This window comes from Zea mays, chromosome 1, assembly GCF_902167145.1.
Source record: "Zea mays cultivar B73 chromosome 1, Zm-B73-REFERENCE-NAM-5.0, whole genome shotgun sequence".
In the NCBI taxonomy this organism is placed as follows: Eukaryota; Viridiplantae; Streptophyta; class Magnoliopsida; order Poales; family Poaceae; genus Zea; species Zea mays.
This window is the reverse complement of record NC_050096.1, coordinates 271,444,961-271,466,661: the sequence shown is the minus strand read 5'-3', so window position 1 is coordinate 271,466,661 and position 21,701 is coordinate 271,444,961. Positions and strand designations below refer to the sequence as shown.

The 21,701-nt window shown below is 44.0% G+C and overlaps 3 protein-coding genes across 5 annotated transcripts; all 3 read left to right on the top strand.

Moving 5' to 3' along the window:
* Positions 1 to 438: 438 nt before the first annotated feature.
* On the top strand, positions 439 to 6,089 carry LOC100501217 (putative LRR receptor-like serine/threonine-protein kinase). Of its 3 annotated transcripts, none has more exons than XM_008648665.4 (12): positions 439 to 747; positions 1,586 to 1,702; positions 1,817 to 1,949; positions 2,286 to 2,357; positions 2,587 to 2,730; positions 2,809 to 2,880; positions 2,970 to 3,035; positions 3,125 to 3,195; positions 3,322 to 3,462; positions 3,839 to 4,180; positions 4,915 to 5,309; positions 5,475 to 6,089. In XM_008648665.4, the coding sequence occupies exons 2-12, from the start codon at positions 1,636 to 1,638 to the stop codon at positions 5,787 to 5,789; spliced, it is 1,818 nt and encodes a 605-aa protein (XP_008646887.1). In that variant the 5' UTR covers positions 439 to 747; positions 1,586 to 1,635; the 3' UTR covers positions 5,790 to 6,089. The 3 variants fall into 3 exon arrangements, with proteins under 3 accessions (XP_008646887.1, NP_001182927.1, XP_035815809.1); NM_001195998.1 differs by having other exon boundaries at positions 574 to 728; positions 5,475 to 5,915; XM_035959916.1 differs by lacking the exon at positions 439 to 747 and adding an exon at positions 763 to 981.
* A 667-nt stretch (positions 6,090 to 6,756) lies between these two features.
* LOC100284659 (uncharacterized) lies at positions 6,757 to 15,656 on the top strand. The gene is made up of 11 exons (NM_001157554.2): positions 6,757 to 7,145; positions 7,501 to 7,559; positions 12,024 to 12,099; positions 12,203 to 12,274; positions 12,363 to 12,450; positions 13,251 to 13,494; positions 14,073 to 14,188; positions 14,278 to 14,495; positions 14,596 to 14,627; positions 14,746 to 14,848; positions 14,957 to 15,656. Exons 1-11 carry the CDS (start codon positions 6,878 to 6,880, stop codon positions 15,373 to 15,375), a joined length of 1,695 nt encoding a protein of 564 aa, NP_001151026.1. The 5' UTR covers positions 6,757 to 6,877; the 3' UTR covers positions 15,376 to 15,656.
* A 1,257-nt stretch (positions 15,657 to 16,913) lies between these two features.
* LOC103643865 (beta-glucosidase 7) lies at positions 16,914 to 20,319 on the top strand. Its single transcript, XM_008667041.4, has 11 exons — positions 16,914 to 17,340; positions 17,451 to 17,509; positions 17,638 to 17,713; positions 17,827 to 17,898; positions 17,992 to 18,079; positions 18,364 to 18,607; positions 19,000 to 19,115; positions 19,206 to 19,423; positions 19,503 to 19,534; positions 19,642 to 19,744; positions 19,837 to 20,319. The coding sequence occupies exons 1-11, from the start codon at positions 17,109 to 17,111 to the stop codon at positions 20,115 to 20,117; spliced, it is 1,521 nt and encodes a 506-aa protein (XP_008665263.1). The 5' UTR covers positions 16,914 to 17,108; the 3' UTR covers positions 20,118 to 20,319.
* The last annotated feature ends 1,382 nt before the right edge of the window (positions 20,320 to 21,701 follow it).

The window sequence follows — 21,701 nt, the reverse complement described above, 5'->3', positions numbered from 1 at the left end:
GCTCCGTCCTTCTCGCTTCGGATCCGACGAACACGTCCCTAATGAAAACAGTGCTACTCCTTTTTTTTCCTTTCTGTACTTTGTGTGTTTCTGTATCTTTTATTCATGATTGTGTGTAACAGCCTCATGGAAAGCGAAGAACGCTCTCTCTCGTTTTTAAATGACAGTGCTACCACATGCCACTAAAAAAACTTCGTCATCCGTCGCCCGCGGGGAGATTACAATTACATACAGACCAGACAAAAAGGTATGCGCCCAACCGAAACCGAACACGAAAACTATAGCCCGCCTCGTCTCGCCCGTTCGGCCAAACACGCGCAGAAAAGCAAGCCCGTCACCGTCAGCGAAGGAAGAAAAAAGCGATCGCAGCAGCATCCGGCAAAGTCCAATTCCACCTTATCCGAAGGGCCAGAAAGAAAGGTTCGAAAGATCCACCCACCCACCCTGCCACCCACCAGACACTGTGTTTTACTGGAGTGCCAACCAGACCTGACTGCTACCTGCCGAATCGCGCGCGCCTGCCAAAAAGGCAATGGGCTCCCGTTCCGGAACAGCACCACCAGCGGTCAATTTCGACGCCTGGAGTCAACCGGCCGAGTCGTCCACCTACGCCTTCACAGTTCACACGCGCGGCGGCGGCGGCGGCGGTGGAGCGGGTGATGAGGGAAGTGGCGTGAACCACCGAATCTCGCGGTCGCGGAGCGGGCGTCGCGGGCGAACGAGCCCCGGTCTCTCTCTTCTCTGCGCGTGAGTGTTTTCTCGCTCCTTGGTTCTCGAAGCTCTCAGTTCTGTAACGATTCACTGGTAGTAAATAACACCGCAATCGGATCTCCTGCCGGCTTTTAACTAGCTCCCCTTGTTTCCCCCGGATTGATGCTACCTCTCTGTGCGCGCCTTTGCTTGCTTTGGCTGGGATTCTCGGTTCCGGTTAATTAATTCTTCAGGCGATTTCATGGAATCGACTTCTCCAATATCATTCCGGCATGTTTCTATGCCCGTGCCTTGTACTGTACTAGTAGACACCAGAATTCGGGTTCTAATTCTAATATGTTGGAAATTGGGAATTCAGGGTTGAGTCCAGAGATTTTGGGACCACCTCAGGCTACCTGGATGGTTGGTCGGGTTAGAATTGAGAACCTGAGGGGGGGGGGGGGGGGGGGGGGGGGGGGGGCTTCTCTTGTTCAGTACTCTCTCTTTTTAGATTACATGAATGCATTTTTTTGGGTCCTGTACTAGTATTTGTAGAAATAAAACTGTGCTTGTTCCACTGCTTCACTGCATTATAGAGTCTGTTTTGGCTAATTTCTTAGACAAATCTATGCTCTGGTCTGAGTTCAGGGCAAAACTTGCATTTCTGCACTACTTACTACTCATCTGTGGATGTTTATTTCCTTTCAGTTCAAACAAGTGCACGGCATTTGTGTTTGGCAACTTGCCATGTCTGTGTCTTCCTTCTTCGTTTATTGTGTGCTCTGTATTGTTTGTTGTGTGCTCTGTATTCATTCCACTATGAACTGATTTTGTTGGTTAACCAGGTCAGGCACGGACCGCTAACGTGATCAGTTTGTGCATGTTTTCTGGACAGGCAACCTTTCCAAGGAACTCCTCTGATGCTACAGTAATAATAGAAGAAAGATGGACCTGCTCAGCATCATTCTAGTTATAGCATCTCTGCTCCCATTCGCAGCATCTGATGGTCAAGGTTATTCACATGCCTATCATATGTGTTTTCCACTTCGTTTTAGTTCACTTTCTCTACCAATGCGTAGTTTTCAAGCTCTGGCAAATAACAAAGAAGTACCTTTTGTTTACTTAGGTGATGCCTTGTACGATATGAAGCTGAAACTAAATGCTACTGGCAGTCAGCTTTCTGACTGGAACCAAAATCAAGTCAACCCATGCACCTGGAATTCTGTTATTTGTGACAACAACAACCATGTTGTGCAAGTGTAAGTTGCAGCATTCTGTTTCTCAACATTCTTATTTTTACCTCGATTAGTTAACGGATTGATCACTTAGCTCGGAGCTAAATTTATTTAGTTTTACATTTCCTACATTCATTACGATAAGCTCTTAAGGTCTCTAACAGCTCCAAATATCAGTTGGGAGGCATTTGCTTTAGCATGTAATTATTGAGTTGGGAGGCATTCGCTTTAGCATGTAATTATTGAGTTTGATGCGCTTGCGGCTTAATCTGCATTATGTTGGTGTGCTAAACTCATCATTGAGTGATATGATAAGAACACCAGTCTTTCTGAGTTTACCTTCCTGATGCCCTCCTGCAGAACATTGGCTTCTATGGGGTTTACTGGAGTTCTGTCACCAAGAATCGGAGATCTGGAGTATTTAAATGTTCTGTAAGTGCACTCTTCAAGATTAATGATGCACCTAAATATTTTAGGTAGTGGCTGTGATGTAATTGCTACTGTGCTTATGATTCTTTGCAAACTGATTAGCATGTAGAAGTAACTAAGTATTAGTGTGTGTGTGTGTTTTTGCTTGCTAGATGAGGTAATGGCTTTGATATTATATCATGTCACCATGAATTCCTTATTTTGTTGATCGCTGTAATGTATGATACCGTAGGTCCTTGCCTGGTAACAACATCTCTGGTGGCATACCAGAAGAATTTGGCAACCTCTCTCGATTGACAAGCTTAGATTTGGAAGACAACCTGTTGGTTGGGCCAATACCAGCTTCACTTGGCAGGCTTTCAAAGCTCCAGCTTCTGTACGTACTAGAATCCTTATTCATTTGTTTTATGGATATTCAATGGCTTGACATTCCTGTTTTCTGTTTCTTAACAAGGATACTAAGTCAAAACAATCTCAATGGCTCTATTCCTGATACACTAGCAAGCATTTTAAGCTTGACAGACATGTAAGGTTTAGCACTCAAATGATTGAGTTTTGCACACAGACTTAAATTCTTGTCTTATACTTACTAACTTTTTTTTCAAATTATTGCAGTCGGCTGGCTTACAATAAACTCACTGGTCAAATACCTTCCCAGTTGTTTCAAGTTGCACGTTACAAGTACTGTGGAATAAGTTATCACTATAAAATTTATGTGAAATCCATGCGTGATGATTTTGAGGGCTAACAAAGGTTCATTTACTTCACAGTTTTTCAGGTAATAACTTGACATGTGGAGCAAACTTCCTCCATCCATGTGCCTCAAATATGTCTTACCAAGGTAACAAGCCATACATTTTTTTCTGTTCTTTATTGTACATTTGTCAAATAGCACAGTGAACAGACTCCATATTGGATGTTTGTCAAATAATTAGAGGCGTCTGATAATATTGTCACTTTTTGATAGGTTCTTCCCGTGGTTCGACAATAGGCATTGTGCTTGGGACAGTTGGAGGTCTTATGGGGCTTCTAATCATATGGGCTGTATTCATTATCTGCAATGGAAGGAGGAAAAGCCATCTACGTGAAATATTTGTGGATGTATCAGGTAGTGAATCTGCTGCATTTTATTTTATCACCTTTCTACAACTAAATATATAAATTAGCTAAAAAATGTAGCTATCTGCATAATTTCATCACGTATAAAACAAAGGAATGAAGTAATAAGTTAAAGAATATAACGTAGAGTGTTTAAACTAAGTTTTCTTTAAAGAAAAAAAACCTCAAGTAGAATTAGGTATAATGATTGATTAAACCCATTGTTTCCAGAACTGGCATATGTATGCCAGTGTACTTTGGAGTGACATATTCTGCTTACTGTACCAGTTTAACACTGGTGATGATACTGTGCCAATCTTACAAATTATGCATTTCAAAAGTTTTGCATTGAACTAACTGATCTGATAATTTATGCTCCCCTGCAGGTGAGGATGATCGTAGAATTGCATTTGGCCAGTTGAAAAGATTTGCATGGCGAGAATTGCAACTTGCAACTGATAATTTCAGTGAGAAAAATGTTCTTGGACAAGGGGGTTTTGGGAAAGTATATAAAGGAGCACTTCCAGATGGCACTAAGATTGCTGTAAAACGGTTAACTGATTACGAAAGTCCAGGTGGAGAGGCTGCTTTCTTGCGTGAGGTTGAGCTAATTAGTGTTGCAGTTCACCGGAATCTTTTAAGATTGATTGGTTTCTGTACAACACAAACAGAGCGCCTACTTGTTTATCCTTTCATGCAAAATCTTAGTGTGGCCTACCGTCTACGAGGTACTCTCTTTTTAAGTCTTAACTACCTAATCACTTGTTTCATTGAATTTAGTTCTGTACTGTTACTACTCTCTGAAGTTACTTAGACCATGAGTGGGCTTATAGATTATGCAACTCATGTCTTTACAACCTAGCATAGTGAGTTCCGTTGCCCCTTTAGGTAACTCTTTGCTGAAGTACATGTTTCATATGCTCTATGTAAGATGTAATTCTTTTTTTTTGAAAAAAAATATATGTAAGATGTAATTCTGGACGACTGGTTTGTAATACAGTGTTAAAAATGATATAAATTTACCAGATAGGTGAGATCTGGTCTACAGAGTAGGTACAGCAATTTATGTCACCTAGTAATGCTTGAGATTTGTCATCCAGTTAACCTACAGGGTGGGTTAGCACTTTGCAGATATTTGTTTTTTTGTTGTTGAGGATAGTAAAGTGTGTTTTTTCAGTAGGAATCTCTTCGGTATCAGAAGTGTTCCATTTTTGCTGATTGAATAGGTCATAATGTACTATTTCTAGTACATTACATCATAGCTACACCTCGTTACCATGTATGGATAGCTAGTTGCATTAATTTAAATTTCACTGTATATGCATCCAGTGAGTGGAAAACTATGCCACCTTTTACTTTTAACAAACATATCTTTCGCCAGTTCTATACAATTTCCCTTTCATACTGATGGTTTTGTTGCAATACGTCATCTAATACGTGCTCATCATGTCAAACGGTTCAGAATTTAAACCTGGGGAGCCAATATTAGACTGGTCCGCAAGGAAGCGAGTGGCTATAGGCACAGCTCGTGGACTGGAGTATTTGCACGAGCACTGCAATCCTAAGATTATACATCGTGACGTCAAGGCTGCCAATGTCTTGCTTGATGAAGGTTTTGAACCGGTGGTTGGGGATTTCGGCCTGGCCAAGCTGGTGGACGTGCAGAAGACGTCCGTGACTACCCAGGTCCGTGGAACCATGGGTCACATCGCCCCCGAATACCTGTCCACTGGGAAGTCCTCCGAGAGAACCGATGTTTTTGGCTATGGCATAATGCTTCTTGAGCTAGTCACTGGTCAGCGTGCCATCGACTTTTCACGTCTGGAGGAAGAAGATGACGTGTTGTTACTTGACCATGTAAGCAGGTTCCTTTTGCTTCTACAGTTTGATCTCTCGTAGCTGTTGCCTGAACCGGCCGGTCCTGTGTACGTTGGGGAGCTTCTAGTGTTTCGATGCAAGTATATACACATCGCATGAGATTTCTCTTGGCAATACACTGATGATCCTGCTGCAAATCTGCAGGTCAAGAAGCTGCAGAGGGAAGGGCATCTCGACGCCATCGTTGACCGCAACTTGAACAGCTGTTACAACGGGCAGGAGGTGGAGATGATGATCCAGATCGCGCTGCTCTGCACGCAGGCGTCGCCCGAGGACCGCCCGTCCATGTCCGAGGTGGTCCGGATGCTGGAGGGCGAGGGCCTCGCCGAGAGGTGGGAGGAGTGGCAGCAGGTGGAGGTGACGAGGAGGCAGGACTACGAGCGGATGCAGCAGCGCTTCGACTGGGGCGAGGACTCCATCTACAACCAGGACGCGATCGAACTGTCCGCCGGCAGGTGACGACGTCGGGTCGTCACACGGAGCTTGTCGTCGTCGACGTCGCAGTGCCGACATGTAACTGTATATGTAAGGCATTGTTGCGAAGCTTGTTAGCAAAATATAATCTGTGACACTCACTTAGTGTTGATACGTGCCTGTATTTTATTATTTGTGTGTATAAGGAAGGATGATTTAAACGGGTTCAGGTGTTTACCGGTTGTCCGGCTCCCATCCTGTAAAGCTCTATATAGGGGGGTGGGGACCGGTTGAAACCACATCACATGCAAGCTGCAAGAATTGGCTTGACAAATATTTAACGAACTCTATTGTCGACATAAAAAGTAAGTGATAAACGAACTCTATTGTGGGATGAAGTAACTACGTGACTAACTACATAGATAAAACTAAAAGCGAGATAAATTTATTAAACTAATTAGTTCTATATTTAATACACTTAATTAATATTCAAATATTTAACGTGACATAGACTAACTTTATGTTCAGGAACCGAACACCTCTTTTAGTTCGTCGCGTCGTTTACCAGCTACTGCTAGGGATTGTAACGAGCTCAATATAAAATTTGAGGATGGAATTAAACTAGAGTCGAACTCTATTTCTATTTATTTTAAATTTAAAATATTTAAGAGTCCTAATTTATTATAAAATATATTTAGATCATGATACATTACAATTTACCGCCGTGTGCGCAGCAGCACAGATCCACCGCCGTACGTTCTCACAGCAAAGAACAACGCTACCGTGCATTACACGAGGACATAGCCGTGAACCGCGGGCCGCGAAGTGCGCGACTGCCACGCTGGTGTCGGGTCCACGCCGACGCCCACCACCGCCCCACGGCCAACCAGGCCAGATCGCACCTGCCCGCGGCACGCCTGACGCCTCCGCTGCAATCATCAGCAGCGCGCCAAGCCCGCCACCCGCTAGGCCGGTGGCAAAAACAAGTTCCCGGTCACGTGTCCGACTGCCCACGGCACATATGACTGTGAGATGACCCGACGCCGACCAGATTGACCTGTTGCCCTGTTGAGTGTGAAGGAGGCGCACGCGCTTGAGCTGAAGAAACTGCCGCGCTGATCTAGCCCGCCGGGATGGGCGCCTCGGGGCCTGCGGCTCCGCCGGCAACGCATCGCCGCCGCTGCATCCAGCTGCTGCTGCTGCTCGCCCTGGCCGTCGCGCCGCTTGGCAGCCGTGGGCTTCGCGTCCGTGCCGCGGGGGCGGACACGGGAGGGCTGAGCCGGGACGCGTTCCCGAAGGGGTTCGTCTTCGGGACGGCGACGTCCGCGTACCAGGTCGAGGGCGCGGCGACGTCCGGCGGCCGCGGGCCCTGCATCTGGGATCCCTTCGTCCACACCCCCGGTAACACACGTCGCCGTCGCAGCTACTGTTACTACTTACTAGCAGTGAGGCAGATCCTTCTTTGACTGCTTAGCACAGTGATTCCCAACTCCCAAGTAACCATCTCCTGATATTTGCAACGCACACTAGTCGATGACTTCGCATGACTAGAAAGTTAGCTACCGAGGTGGCGAGGTCAGATATATATGGGCATTACCGTTTCGCTCAGGGAGCAGTGAGGATGCAAGAGGAGCTGAGACTTGAGCTCAGATCTCAAGTCGAGTGATGGGAAATGGAATCCGCTCGCTGACTTGTGCTTAGCTTATAAAATAATTCATGGATGGTGACGCGCCTAACGTGCGTTTGTAATGAACAGGAAAGATTGCTGAAGACGCCAACGCAGATGTTACAACAGATGAATATCATCGCTACAAGGTGCGTCGCAATCAAATAATACCCCACCTCTGTTTTAAATTTATTGGTTAATCTTTCAGTTGATTGATGGTTCAGACCATGATAGTTGGCCATGAGGATGCTTCCATTTATGTACTAGCAATCACTTTTATTCCCACATGAACAAATGTGGAAAAACAAAAGTGTATCCCAAGTGACCTCAAATCTGGGAACAAGCAATCTAACGGTATTGTTGGCCTCTGAGCAAAGCTAAAAGTTGATTCGGCATAAGCTAGGCTTGTAACTATATGCAGCTAGTAGTGCCCTTTGTTCAAGAAAGAAACTTTTATTTATGCTGGTGGACAGACATATATGCAGATTTTTTTTTTTCTGGATATCATGTGTGATCATGTTCTGAGGTAGCCAGATTAATCTCCCTACTCCCTACCAGTATGCCAGCAAGTCTATTTATGCCCAATTGTTTTTAGATTCATGCATGTAGCTAGTTTCTTTTGAGATTCATGCATGTAGCTAGTCTCTTTACATAGTTTAGTACTCCAACCAATCGGAAGTTGTCACTCTATATATAATGTATATGAGTACAATAATCAGCGTGAGCACAGGCCTATCAGCCTATGGCATATTGGCAACAACTCTTTACTAAAAAAAAGAGTAAAAAAAAACTGTCAAGATCCTTTTCTATGGTTGGACTAATTATTCATGCTTACCACCAACATTGCTTGCCTACCTGAAAGCACTACTACTACTACAGTCTACAGGAACCCTACCCATATGGCCTCAACAGTTTATCTGCTACATGAACCCATGACCCTCCAGTCCAAAGGAAGCACACGACAACCCTGCCTGCTCTGCTGCAATGATCTCCCAAAGCCCCAATGCAATGTGTTGGCGCCGATTCGGGAACCAATCACTGCGTTGAGAACCTACGGCGGTGCTCTCTGCACAGGCGCGGACGGTCCGCGGCAAAGGGTCGGACGGTCCGCGACCTGGCGCAGGGCTCGGATTCCTTCCCGTCGGCAATCATATCCTGGAGGCCGGACGGTCCACGCGTGCGCAGGGGCGGCGGAGTTCGCCGACGGCGCCTGAATCTCGCTCCCGGGAGGGACCCGTCGGGGAGGAGAGATCCTAGGCTTCGTCTAGGGTCGGCAGGCCACCCTAGACACCTCTAATCGACGTAGAGCCGAAGAGAAGCGAAGAATTTGGGGTAGGGAAAGGCTAATCTAGAGCTAAACTAGAACTACTCCTAATGCATAAGTAAAACGAGAAATAGACTTGATTTGATCGATTGTTGGGGGTTTAATCGGCCGTAGTCCTTCATCTATATAAAGGGGGAGGTCTGGATCCGCTACAAGTTGTTTCCCGAGCTAATCCCGCGGTTTTAGCTAACAAATCCCGCGAGAAACTCGGAACCCTAACTGACTCTGCGCACGTTGACCGTCCGCGCGGTCGTTTTATGTACTCAACATATGCCCCCTGCCTTTTGGTGGAGGTTGACGAACCAAAAGCATATAAATAAAGCCTAATGTAAGTCACCGGCTTTTCAATCCAATATGGTGATCATTCAATCAAGCCCCAATGCATAAAGGCCGTTTTGGATTGCATCTTTCTCGACCATGATCATTTGATCAATGGATCAAAAGGAATAGAATGGAGGTGCCCCCAGCCTGAATAGGCAAATGGACTATGCGTACACCATGGGTTCATCGTCGTACCATCCCATATTTGAACAGGACAATATATCAACGATGAGTAGGCGGGTGGAAAGCATCCTGGCATCACAGGATGAATAGGCGATGCTTGTTGTGTCGCCTTTCGGGCCATTTTGTTCGACTGTTTTGTTTTATCGGGTGGCCGGGGTTTCTTTGTTGGCCGATCACATAGAACGACCTTCTTGCTAGCATATTTGGAGAGCAACTGACCAAAAGTAGGGCCGGCTTTGACCAGCCGAACATGTGTGCTTTGCCCTTGCGTTTCTTTCCTTGCTTTATGTGGAGGCTGATGCCTCTGGCCATGGGCGGACTGTCCGGCTGAGTCAGCCAGACTGTCCGCATGAGCACCGGACTGTTCGCACCCAAGTGTCGGACAGTCTGCGATGCTTGAGTCAATGAGTTTTGCTCGGCTGCTTGGTTGAGCCTGTCCCCCGGTGCCTCCGAACTTGTTAGTCTTTCTGTCTGGAGCTTTCCGAGCAATCCCTTCTTGCAATATATTTGACATGCAAGGATCACCAATGACGGTGTTTTGTCTTGGCCTTTATCGGCCAGTTCGGGCCGAACCAAGACCTCTTTGCATGTGGGTTCTATGGTATTGATAGGAAATGGCTGTGTGTCCACTTACATCTCCTGAAAAGCCAACCGGCCCTCATTTATGGCCGATTGTATCTGTCGACGAAAAATATTACAATCATTGGTGGCATGGGGAAAAGAATTGTACCACTTACAATAAACACGTCTCTTTAACTCATCTATAGGATCGGAGGAATAGTATGAGTTAATTTAATGTTGCCATTTTTAGTAGTTCGTCAAATATCCTATCGCATTTGACAACATTAAAGGTAAATTTAATCTCTTCCTGCCGATTCTTTTGAACCGGCTGTAAGGAAGAACATGCAGAAGATTTGGCCTTTGTTGGCCAAACAAACTCAGCGGTATATACATCTGCGGATTCATCATCTGAATTATCACTCTCTACTAGATGTATAGTACGAGCGACTGATTTTGATGTCTCTTTAAATCGGCTTTCACAGGCTAAAGCCCGCTGATGTAGCTGAGCTATTGAAAAGAACTGGGTCCCATCTAATTTGTCTCTTAAGTAGGATAGCAACCCATTAAAAGCCAGCCCTGCTAGCTCTTTGTCTGCGACATGGATCCGAAAGCATCGGTTTCTAGTTCCCGGAACCTCCGGATATAATCATTAACCGATTCTTCGCGTCCCTGTCGGACTGAAGCTAAATCAGCTAGCCCTAATTCATATTTCCCGGAAAAGAAATGTTCATGAAATTTACTCTCTAAACCATTCCAGGAATTAATGGAATTAGGAGTCAGGGCGGCGTACCATGCAAAAGCAGTACCAGTAAGGGATAAAGAAAATAAACGAACACGAAATGCTTCCCCATCGGCCAATTCGCCTAGGTGTGCTAGGAATTGGCCTATATGTTCGTGTGTGCTTCTTCCATTTTCACCAGAAAACTTAGAAAACTCCGGTATCCTTGCCCCTTGTGGATATGAGACAATGTCAAACCGGTGATCATATGGCTTCTGATATGATTGCCCCACTCTAGTTACACTAACTCCGAGCCTATCTCGAAATAGTTCAGCCATCTCTTCCCTAATCTTTTCCATTGCGCCCGGTGGCAGACCACCGAACCCTAGGCTGTGGGGTTCATTCGGTCGGGCATTGTTATGTCGACCTTCTTGCCGTGACCGATCGATAATGTTGATCGGTCTGTGATCGTATGGCGTGCTGTGGTTTAAATATGTAGCGGGCGGAACGTACTGCTGTTGTGGTGTGTACGGGGAGATATCGGTGTGATCATTAGAACCTGCCATTTGAGGGCCTGATTTTTAGTAGATCTAGACACCTTTCCCCAGCGGAGTCGCCAAAAAGTGTGTTGCCGCCGATTCGGGCACCAATCACTGCGTTGAGAACCTGCGGCGGTGCTCTCTGCACAGGCGTGGACGGTCTGCGGCCAGGGGCCGGACAGTCCGCGACCTGGCGTTGGGCTCGGGTTCCCCGCCTGACGGCCCGGACGGTCCGCGCGTGCGCAGGGGCGGCGGAGTTCGCCGGCAACGCCTGAATCTCGCTCCCGGGAGGGACCCCGTCGGGGAGGAGAGATCCTAGGCTTCATCTAGGGTCGGCAGGCCACCCTAGACACCTCTAATCGATGTAGAGCCGAAGAGAAGCGAAAAATTTGGGGTAGAGAAAGGCTAATCTAGAACTAAACTAGAACTACTCCTAATGCATAAGTAAAACGAGAAATAGACTTGATTTGATCGATTGTTGGGGGTTCAATCGGCCGTAGCCCTTCATCTATATAAAGGGGGAGGTTTGGATCCGCTACAAGTTGTTTCCCGAGCTAATCCCGCGGTTTTAGCTAACAAATCCCGCGAGAAACTCGGAACCCTAACTGACTCTGCGCACGCGCGGACCGTCCGCGCCACCACCGCGGACCGTTCGGCCTCAGAGCCGGACCGTCTGCGCGGTCGTTTTCTGTACTCAACACAATGCTTCTTCAGAACATGACACCAGTCCGGACGCTTCCAGAAACATCCTGTATCTGGACCAGACCAGTGGACCACCAGCATGTACACATGAAAAAAAGAGCATAACACTAGTGTGTGACAACAGATACATGTCAGCTATTTCTTCAGAGCATACAAGTAGAATGCTGAAACGAACAAAACATCTCACGCTGAGAATTAATAATTCATTTAGAAATTAGTAACTATTTCTTTTAGTCTGAATTTGGCTTCTTTATCCCTTGTACAGGAAGATGTTGATCTCATGAAAAGCCTAAATTTTGATGCATACCGGTTTTCAATCTCCTGGTCCAGGATCTTCCCAGGTGCATAAAATCTGACTCTACTAACACCATATATACTAACTGTTGAGTTGTATGAGTCACCAGTTGCTTATTGGATCCATCGATTGTGTCTTGGTCTATCTAGATGGCGAAGGGAAAATTAATGAAGAAGGAGTACAGTATTACAACAATCTTATAGACTACATGATTAAGCAAGGTAATGATTCAGACATGAAAGTTCAGTCTTCGAAGATTTTGCAGAAACATTATGTCACTCTATGAATGTTCCCTTCAAAACTGAGCAGGCCTTACTCCTTACGCCAACCTTAACCACTATGATCTTCCGCTTGCGCTTCAGAAGAAGTACCAAGGCTGGTTAGGCCCAAAAATTGTGTAAGGGAGAAACAGACTTCTTGTCTTTGTTGCTTCATGTTGAAATATGTGAAGAGTCTTGTACTATATGAACTTGATACATTCTATACACACATAGTTGAGACTGAAGCAAACACACTAGTAGTGTGTTGTTACCAAGTATTGGTACCAGCCAGCCGGCCCAACTTGCACCCAAAAAAAACTCGTGGTGCCTCTCACAAAAAGTAGTGGCAGAGCGCCAGCTTAGGGTAACAGTGCAATCCTACCTGGGGTAGTAGTAGTGGTTGCTGGCCCAGGTTATGGTGTGGCCCTGTAAGATGTGGCTGGGTACGGGGATTTTTTGCCCAGTTCCACTGAGGTTTTTGTTATGAAGAAGCTTATTCAATATGAGGTCATAAGGTCAATATATATACACAGGTACAACATAGAGATCCTATCTATATACAATAGGGAAATAGAGTTACAATGGGAAAATAGAGTCCTATTTAACAGTTTCTTAGTGCAAAGCTGTGGGGGCGGTCTTGCCCCAACCAGTCAAGTTTCTTTATAGTTGAGACTCAAGGCTTCATTGTCCATTGAAAGTATGAACTTAATACTGGAAAAATTGGCACCTATCCTGTAGCAGTTATTAGGTGGGATAGTGGTTTGATTTTGCATCAATATCTAGGCCAATTCAATGATGACTCATGACTTAGTATTTTCACCCACATGGACAAGTATGAACTGTGAAGTGATATTGTTCTTTTTAGATAATACATTTCATTTGTTCTTATCATAATCTGTACTGAGGATAGGCCTTTTCTGGATATTATGTTCTGCAGGGACATATTTGCTGACTATGCTGATTTTTGTTTCAAGACTTTTGGCAATCGAGTCAAGAACTGGTTCACATTAAATGAGCCAAGGATAGTAGCATTCCTTGGTTATGATAAAGGGCTTAACCCCCCTAACCGGTGCACACAATGCACTGCCGGTGGGAACTCATCGACAGAACCTTACATTGTTGTTCATAACATTCTCCTATCTCATGCTACTGCAGTTGCAAGATACCGCAATAAATACCAGGTATTTTTCAATGAAATGGAAGAATAAACAAATAGGAACTATTGCAAATACTTGAGTATTAGTACCAGGATGCATGTCTGTGACTAAATGTACAAACTGGTGCACTGGCACTGAAAGTGCAATAGTAGTATAATTTGCATATATACAGCAAGTAACCTGAACCCGTAAGTGTTAATTATTGGGTGTTCTTAATGCTTACCTGCTGCAATGGCCCTTTTTTGAAAAACTACATCAGTTGATAGCAGCATGGCAACACATGAGATTAGCTGTTGACAAATGCATACATTTGGGGTTTCTCAAATTAGTTTTTTTCCCTACTTTCCCTGTAAACTGAAAACAAATTGCCCTTACTGTACTAAATTGCATCCTACCAAAAAAATCTATTTTTTTGCCCTCTTTTGCCTAACCAATATAGTGGCAAAAATGTAATATGTAAAGCATATTCTGCATTTTTTTATCATTAATATATTTACCCCCCCCTAACCCTCTCCCACGCAAACAAAAAAGGGGGGAAAAATCTTGAGCCTTTTGTGAGGAAATGATCCAGAACAGGTTAGTTTTATTTCTCTTCTCAATAGGCAACTCAGAAAGGCAAGGTCGGGATAGTTCTTGACTTCAACTGGTATGAACCTTTTACAAACTCAACTGAAGATCAAAAAGCAGCGCAAAGGGCCAGGGACTTCCATATTGGTTGGTAAGATCTTGACAGCAATATGTGATAAACTTCGATATCTTATTGAACTCAGTTACCAGTATTAACCGTGCCAAATGGTCATGATTCAGGTTTCTTGATCCATTAATAAATGGGCAATATCCAAAGATAATGCAAGACATTGTGAAAGACCGGCTACCAAGTTTCACACCTGAACAGGCCAAGCTAGTCAAGGGCTCATCAGACTATTTCGGGATCAATCAATATACTACATACTACATTGCAGATCAACAAACTCCTCCGCAGGGACCACCGAGCTACTCGTCCGACTGGGGCGTCCAATATTACTGTGAGTTACCGGCTTGTGATTCTGGTTCCATGTGGTCCTATCTGTGTGTGTCGCTGCAGTTTCTGAAGATCATCACTTCCTTCCATGTTGAACTTTGCAGTTCAAAGGAATGGCGTGCAAATTGGACAGATGGTATAGGCTTCTCCGGGTTACTGACTTTGAACCATACTTTATTCTATTGGTGCTAGAAGATTGATAAGTGCAAAAGTAGCATGAAGATTCTGATGATCAATGTACCTGTGCTTTGCAGGCGCACTCAATTTGGCTTTACATCGTCCCATCGGGCATGTATGGAGTCGTGAACTACCTAAAGGAAAAGTACCATAATCCAATCATCATCATATCGGAAAACGGTACCTGAAATAACCTGTTTCCTTCGTCTGAAATGCTTGCACTCCCTTCCATGGTGCTCCTTGAACCGCATCAACGAATCATGGCTCCATGAATATAATAAATATCAGGAATGGATCAGCCTGGAAACCTCACGCGCGAGGAGTACGTGCACGACGCCGTGAGGATCGACTTCTACAAGAACTACCTGACGGAGCTAAAGAGAGGGATCGACGGCGGCGCGAACGTGATCGGCTACTTCGCGTGGTCTCTCCTGGACAACTTCGAGTGGCTGTCGGGCTACACGTCCAAGTTCGGCATCGTCTACGTCGACTTCGCGACGCTGAAGCGGTACCCCAAGGACTCGGCGTACTGGTTCAGAGACATGCTTTCGGGGACGGGCTCCAAGGCTGCTACCCCGCAGACTGGTTCAGGCGGCCGGCCGGCTGGTTCGGCTTCAGCCACCTCGAACGGACCTGCCTTGCTGGTCTCCCTTTTGGTCTCCTTGGGTGTTCTGCTTCCATCCATCTTCATGGTTTCCTCGGTCTAATTAGAAATGTATTTTCATAGTACGGATTTGTAGTTGTGTGGATGACAACATGTTCCTTTTAAGAATCAGGACATGTTGCATCGATGCGGGACCTGTTGTAGGAATGAGACCATGATTCAGGGCTTATTGTTCAGAGCCAGTTTTGTTTTGTTTTGTTTGCGGATTTTCAGATACAGATTTGAACGTGTATTCATGGATAGCTTGCGTTTTTTGGTGTATCTGGGCACCTACCGGTTTAGTGGAGGTGTTCTCTTCTCTGCAACCCGCCGCCGGTGAGAAAGGAGGAAGAGGATCGCGCCACCCGGCGAAATCGACACAGGGCGACCCCATAATCCAAGCCTCCAAGTAAAAGTAGAGGCGCACGAGCCATGCGCTCGGATAATTTAATCGCTACGCGCATCCGCCCTGTCGGCTATGTCTACAAGAGTTTATTTATCATATCTCTCCTTTTATCTCCTATTTTAAATTTCGCACTATAAATAATACACTCCATAATACAATAGACTATCCATTCTATCTCTCATCTTACCTCCTATTTTAAATTTCACACTATAAACAATATAGAGTATCGGCTATGTCTACAAGAGTTTATCTATCATATCTCTCATTTCATCTCCTATTTTAAATTTCACACTATAAACAATACACTCCATAATACAGTAGCCTATCCATTCTATCTCTCATCTCACCTCCTATTTTAAATTTCACACTATAAACAATACACTCTATAGTACATAGAGTTTGAAATCATCTCCTACTTACCTGCACCTCTCTCACACCTCACATTCGGACTTGTTCGGTTAGCTCTCAACCCATATGAATTGATTGAGATTGTGTGGGTTTCAATTCCAAGCAAGTTAAACTTCTTTTTAATTTTTTTCAGTCACATCTAATCCAGATGTAATGGTAATAACCGAATAAGGTCTCAATAGATTATAAGGTGAAATGCCCCTCCAACAACTCTCCCCATACCTCACCATATACGACGGGAGAGAAGAAACTCTCCCATATATAGGGTAAGTTTCAATCTCTCTATTCTTTAATTAATCCATTTTTATATTAATCATATTTAATTACTGTAGCCTAAAAATAATGTGTATTATGGTAATATAAAAAGTTTATGATTTTTATAACTTTAAAAATCAATGAATAAAATATTAAATAACTGAATTGTAGTATATATGGAGAGCTAAATAGTGTAAATAGTTGGGGCAACGACTGCTATGCAAGCAGTGCTTCTGTGTAAGCGTGCAAGCAAAACATCTGATCCATTAGATTACGATCTAACCATAGATATAACCATGGTTTGTTAGGTGTTTTTTTATAAAGATTATTAAGCTGGTGGTGGAAAGGTTTAAGTGTTAAATGTGACTTACGGTTGTATCACGATCTAATTGATCAGACAGTTTGCTTGCACGCTGGTACAGAATGACTGCTTGTAAATAGTTGGAGCCATTTTAAAGATGGAGGAAGTATTTTTTAAGGTGATATAGTAATCTATGATAGAAATTGTAGATAAGGGAAGAAATATGGATAAATGGTTGAAGATGGTCTTATACGACCTGATCTGCCGGATACAGCCAACAACGTTGAAAACGGGTGATGCCGCGCCGGGGACTCTGGCTATAGGGAGTAGCGACGACCTTAGCTAGCAATAGCAGCCAGCAGGAACTGTAGATTGCTGCTGGGCAACAGACTGAGAGTTGCTTGCGCTGCGGCAGCGGAGAAGAGAGATGATTGCTGTTCGATGGGCGGCGCTGCTGGTCGCGCTGGTGGTGGCGTGCGGCAGCGCTGCTGCAGGTGCAGCGGCGGGGGAAGGACCTAACTGGCTGGGCGGGCTGAGCCGGGCGGCGTTCCCCAAGGACTTCGTGTTCGGGACCGCGACGTCGGCGTACCAGGTCGAGGGCGCCGCGTCCACCAACGGCCGAGGCCCCTCCACCTGGGACGCGTTCGTGCACACCCCAGGTAGTAATCCGTCCCTGCGCTAGCTTCGACACTTCGACTAGTGTAGTGTGCTGCCGCAAGAGCCTGGATGCTCAATCATGACATTCTCCGTTTTGTGCTGCCACCAACAGGAAACATTGTATACAATCAGACGGCAGATGTCGCAGTGGATCAATATCATCGCTACAGGGTACTGCTCCTTATTATATGACAATGCTAGAGTCCATCTATCTAGGTTTTATGCTGGTGAAAAACTTTTGAAGTAAAAGAAAGTCTGTTAGACTTGTACTTGGTCCTTTTGTCATGCAACATTTTCAGGAAGATGTCGACCTCATGAAAAGTTTGAATTTTGATGCCTACCGGTTTTCAATCTCATGGTCCAGGATCTTCCCAGGTACATAAACCTGAGTTAAGTTGTACACAATACTTAACATGGCAGTCTAGGAGCACAAGTTCTTTTAGGTTTAAGTACCAGTGCGGTGACACATGCAACTTTGGTTTCTGTAGATGGCGAGGGAAGAGTCAATCCAGAAGGTGTTGCCTATTACAACAATCTGATAAACTACCTGCTTCGGAAAGGTATGAGCTCAAGTGGGAGCAATTTCGACATCTGAGGCTTCGGTTGGAACCGACATTTGCTCATGTCTGAATGTCTCTTTGTAAACTGAACAGGCATTACACCGTACGCCAATCTTTACCATTCCGATCTCCCTCTTGCGCTTCAGAACAAGTATGGAGGGTGGTTAAATGCCAAGATGGCGTAAGTCAGTCTAAAATTAATTAATATTTATGGATGTTCGTGTGCTGAAATTCGTTTCGGAGTCTTACTCCTAATCCTTGCAAATAGATAAATTATGAATATGAAAGTTTTTATGTATTTATTTTTCCCAAAAGAAGACTGCACAATGTATAGTGCACCCGTGTAAAGCATTTTAAGAAGTGAATTGTTGCAGTGTCTATATATATGCTTTGGAAGGATGTTTTGTAGGAACGCCAATCTTTACCATATCTTATTTATATCTATCTCTATACGATGTTTTGTAGGAAACTGTTCACAGACTATGCCGACTTCTGTTTTAAGACTTTTGGCGACCGTGTAAAGCATTGGTTTACATTCAATGAGCCAAGGATAGTAGCACTACTTGGTTATGACGCTGGGTCGATTCCTCCTCAAAGGTGTACCAAATGCTCTGCTGGTGGGAATTCAGCAACGGAACCTTATATCGTTGCTCATAATTTTCTCTTGTCACATGCTGCTGCTGTGTCAAGATACCGTAACAAGTATCAGGTATGTTCTACTTAATATCTCATATAATTCCCCTGGACAAAAATATCATAGTATTATTGAAGTGCAATATCGGTATCAGTAATCTGGAATGCAGTACAAAATCTGGTCTTATTTTACTACATCAACTGTGCTGTCCAAAAATACATTTTAAGAAGTGAATTGTTGCAGCGTCTATATATATATATGCTTTGGAACGATGCTCAACATAATTTATAATGTTTCAATTCTATTCCCGACTCAATAAGCGCAACAGATTCCTTTCATAACTGATTGGTCATGTAAACCGCAAAAGATGCAATAGCCAGCCTGTCCAATTTGCTAGATATATGTACAACTTGACAATTAACATATTATTGTTTAAATTTCTGATGATTTTTTTTTTCAAAATGTAGGCTGCTCAGAAAGGAAAGGTTGGAATAGTTCTGGACTTCAATTGGTATGAAGCTCTCACAAACTCAACCGAAGACCAAGCAGCGGCTCAAAGAGCAAGGGATTTCCATGTTGGTTGGTAAGCTATGCAAGTTCCTTGATCAAAACCTGGGTTTTCATGCAAGGAAAATACAAGTTATAATATCATCAATAATTGTCTTTGATGCAGGTTTGCTGATCCATTAATAAATGGACATTATCCACAGATAATGCAAGATATTGTGAAAGAGAGGCTGCCCAAGTTTACTCCGGAGCAAGCTAAGTTGGTCAAGGGCTCAGCGGATTACATTGGGATCAATCAATACACCGCTAGCTACGTGAAGGGCCAGAAACTGCTCCAGCAGAAGCCTACTAGCTACTCAGCTGATTGGCAGGTTCAATATGTTTGTGAGTTCTTGCCTTAGACTCAAGCTTTACCTGAGTTTAGATACTTCTTGCCTGATCATTTGTCCCCTAAATTATGCAGTAGAACGGAACGGCAAACCGATCGGACCACAGGTATGTAGTTCTTCACTTCAGCATTTGCAGATATCATCCAATACATATTACCCATCAGTGGATCAGTGCTGGTGGATTGAGAAATGGCTTTGGCTTCACAATATCAGGCGAATTCAAAGTGGCTTTACATCGTCCCAGAAGGGATGTACGGTTGTGTGAACTATCTGAAGCACAAGTATGGAAATCCAACAGTTTTCATAACCGAGAACGGTACTCATGTCTCTCTACTACACATCTCACATAAAAAAAAACGCGTGGCATATCAGGGGATACATATGCCAATCTTGTTTCTATGCTACCAGGAATGGATCAGCCAGGAAACTTGACTCGTGGCCAGTACCTGCACGACACCACAAGGGTGCAATTCTACAAAGGCTACCTCGCTGAGCTGAGGAAAGCCATCGATGACGGCGCCGACGTGGCTGGCTACTTCGCTTGGTCTCTCCTCGACAACTTCGAGTGGCAGTCAGGTTACACGTCCAAGTTTGGAATCGTCTACGTCGACTTCAGCACGCCCAAGCTCGAACGACACCCCAAGGCGTCAGCCTACTGGTTCAGAGACATGCTCCAGAAACACTTATGAGCGTCTAACAACCAAGCCTGAAATAGGTACCATTAAATTTCTTCAGCGTTGCCTAAGCTAGTGGCCATATTATTGTAGCAAAAGTTGTAAGCTAGCACAGTGCAAGGGTATCAAAAATTATAAACGGGCAATGAATTTGTATGTTCCATGCTAATTGCATTTTACCATCGGTCTTGAAAATTATCTAGCGAGTTGTCATCTAGATCCTCGAAGTTCCAAAATACTATATATTTTTAGCTCACTAAAGTTGTAGCGGGTTTCATTCAAGTCCCAAACGGACGTTTACCCGACCCGCAATCCTCCATGCCCAACGGTTGTTTCTCTGACCCGTTATTCTCGATGGCATGGGTATGACAAATCGGATTGTGTCTGAAGAAAGAAACAAACTTTGAAAAATCATAGCTTTTTTTAAACGATGGTATCTCTATCCAACTGTTTTGGATGGGAGAGGCTAAATTTTAGCATCATCACGTCGGACGTTTGAATGACGTATTAAAATATAGTCTAATTACATAGATAGATAAAAGACTAAACGATGGGACATGTTTTTTAAGTATAATTAGTACATTATTCGAGTAAATATTTGTATTAGTTAGGATCATTTTTTTGTATTTTTGTTTAGTTAGTTGTGTGATTAATTTTATAATTAAACTAAATTTATTATTTATAATAGAAATTCAAACATTCGATATGATACGGGTTAAACTTTGCCACCAAATATACACGGAGTAAAAAATATACACGGAGTAGAAAAGAATAGCAGCTAAGGCTGTCTACAACTACAAAGTATATTGAAATAAAGAGTCAGATAGACTGTGGGACAGGAGATAGTAATGATTGCAAAACCGTCGAAAACCGGCGGTAAACCGCTCGGTTTACCGAAACCATCAGGGGCGATAACAGTTTACCAGCGGTTTTTTTAATTCAGTCCAAATTTAAAAATTTGAAAATTTTTATAAAACAATATATGATATAAAAAACTACATGTTTTACTGAGTAATTTAGTATAGAAGATATTTAAATTTAAATCAGTTTAGCCAACAAAAAATAGAATAAAGTATGGACCCGTTAACAAAAAAAAATCTAAACATCCCTATCGGGCCTCTCCTCCGAGACCTCCTCGAGCTCCCCTCCTTTCCCCTTCACTTACCTGAGAGCTGTCGCCGCCGCACACGCAAAAGTCGCCGCCTCCGCGCCTTTTACCAGCGGCTAAGCGCGGCAAACCGCCGGCCAGGAGCGGTTTACCAGCGGTTTACTGCCCGCTTCGCCGCTGCCCCCCAGCACCATCCCAGATCCCCTCGGCGACGGTTTCCATCGCAAAACCGGTGGTAAACCACCCACGGGAAGAGGTAAATCACGTTTTACCACCGGTAAACCGGTTATGGTACTAAGATTTAGCTCTATTTTAGATATTTAGTGCCTAGATTTGGATTTTTAATGTTTAGGTTTTCAGATTTCATTCATGTTTGTGTTAATAACTGTTATTGTTAGATTCCGTTCATGGATTTTTAATATTTATTGCTTAGCTCTGTTTTAGTTATAGTATATGTAACTCATAATATTATTTACTACTACTGTAAATAT

Excerpts from the sequence above, each read along its gene's own strand:
- LOC103643865 (XM_008667041.4), top strand. The coding sequence starts at position 17,109 with ATGATTGCTGTTCGATGGGCGGCGCTGCTGGTCGCGCTGGTGGTGGCG. Across the intron at positions 17,714-17,826 it reads ATGGTCCAGGATCTTCCCAG|ATGGCGAGGGAAGAGTCAAT; the intron begins GTACATAAACCT and ends TGGTTTCTGTAG. Across the intron at positions 19,535-19,641 it reads GCAAACCGATCGGACCACAG|GCGAATTCAAAGTGGCTTTA; the intron begins GTATGTAGTTCT and ends TCACAATATCAG.
- LOC100284659 (NM_001157554.2), top strand. The coding sequence starts at position 6,878 with ATGGGCGCCTCGGGGCCTGCGGCTCCGCCGGCAACGCATCGCCGCCGC. Across the intron at positions 12,100-12,202 it reads CTGGTCCAGGATCTTCCCAG|ATGGCGAAGGGAAAATTAAT; the intron begins GTGCATAAAATC and ends TGGTCTATCTAG. Across the intron at positions 14,496-14,595 it reads CTGGGGCGTCCAATATTACT|TTCAAAGGAATGGCGTGCAA; the intron begins GTGAGTTACCGG and ends TGAACTTTGCAG.
- LOC100501217 (XM_008648665.4), top strand. The coding sequence starts at position 1,636 with ATGGACCTGCTCAGCATCATTCTAGTTATAGCATCTCTGCTCCCATTC. Across the intron at positions 3,036-3,124 it reads TTTCAAGTTGCACGTTACAA|TTTTTCAGGTAATAACTTGA; the intron begins GTACTGTGGAAT and ends TTTACTTCACAG. Across the intron at positions 3,196-3,321 it reads CTCAAATATGTCTTACCAAG|GTTCTTCCCGTGGTTCGACA; the intron begins GTAACAAGCCAT and ends ACTTTTTGATAG.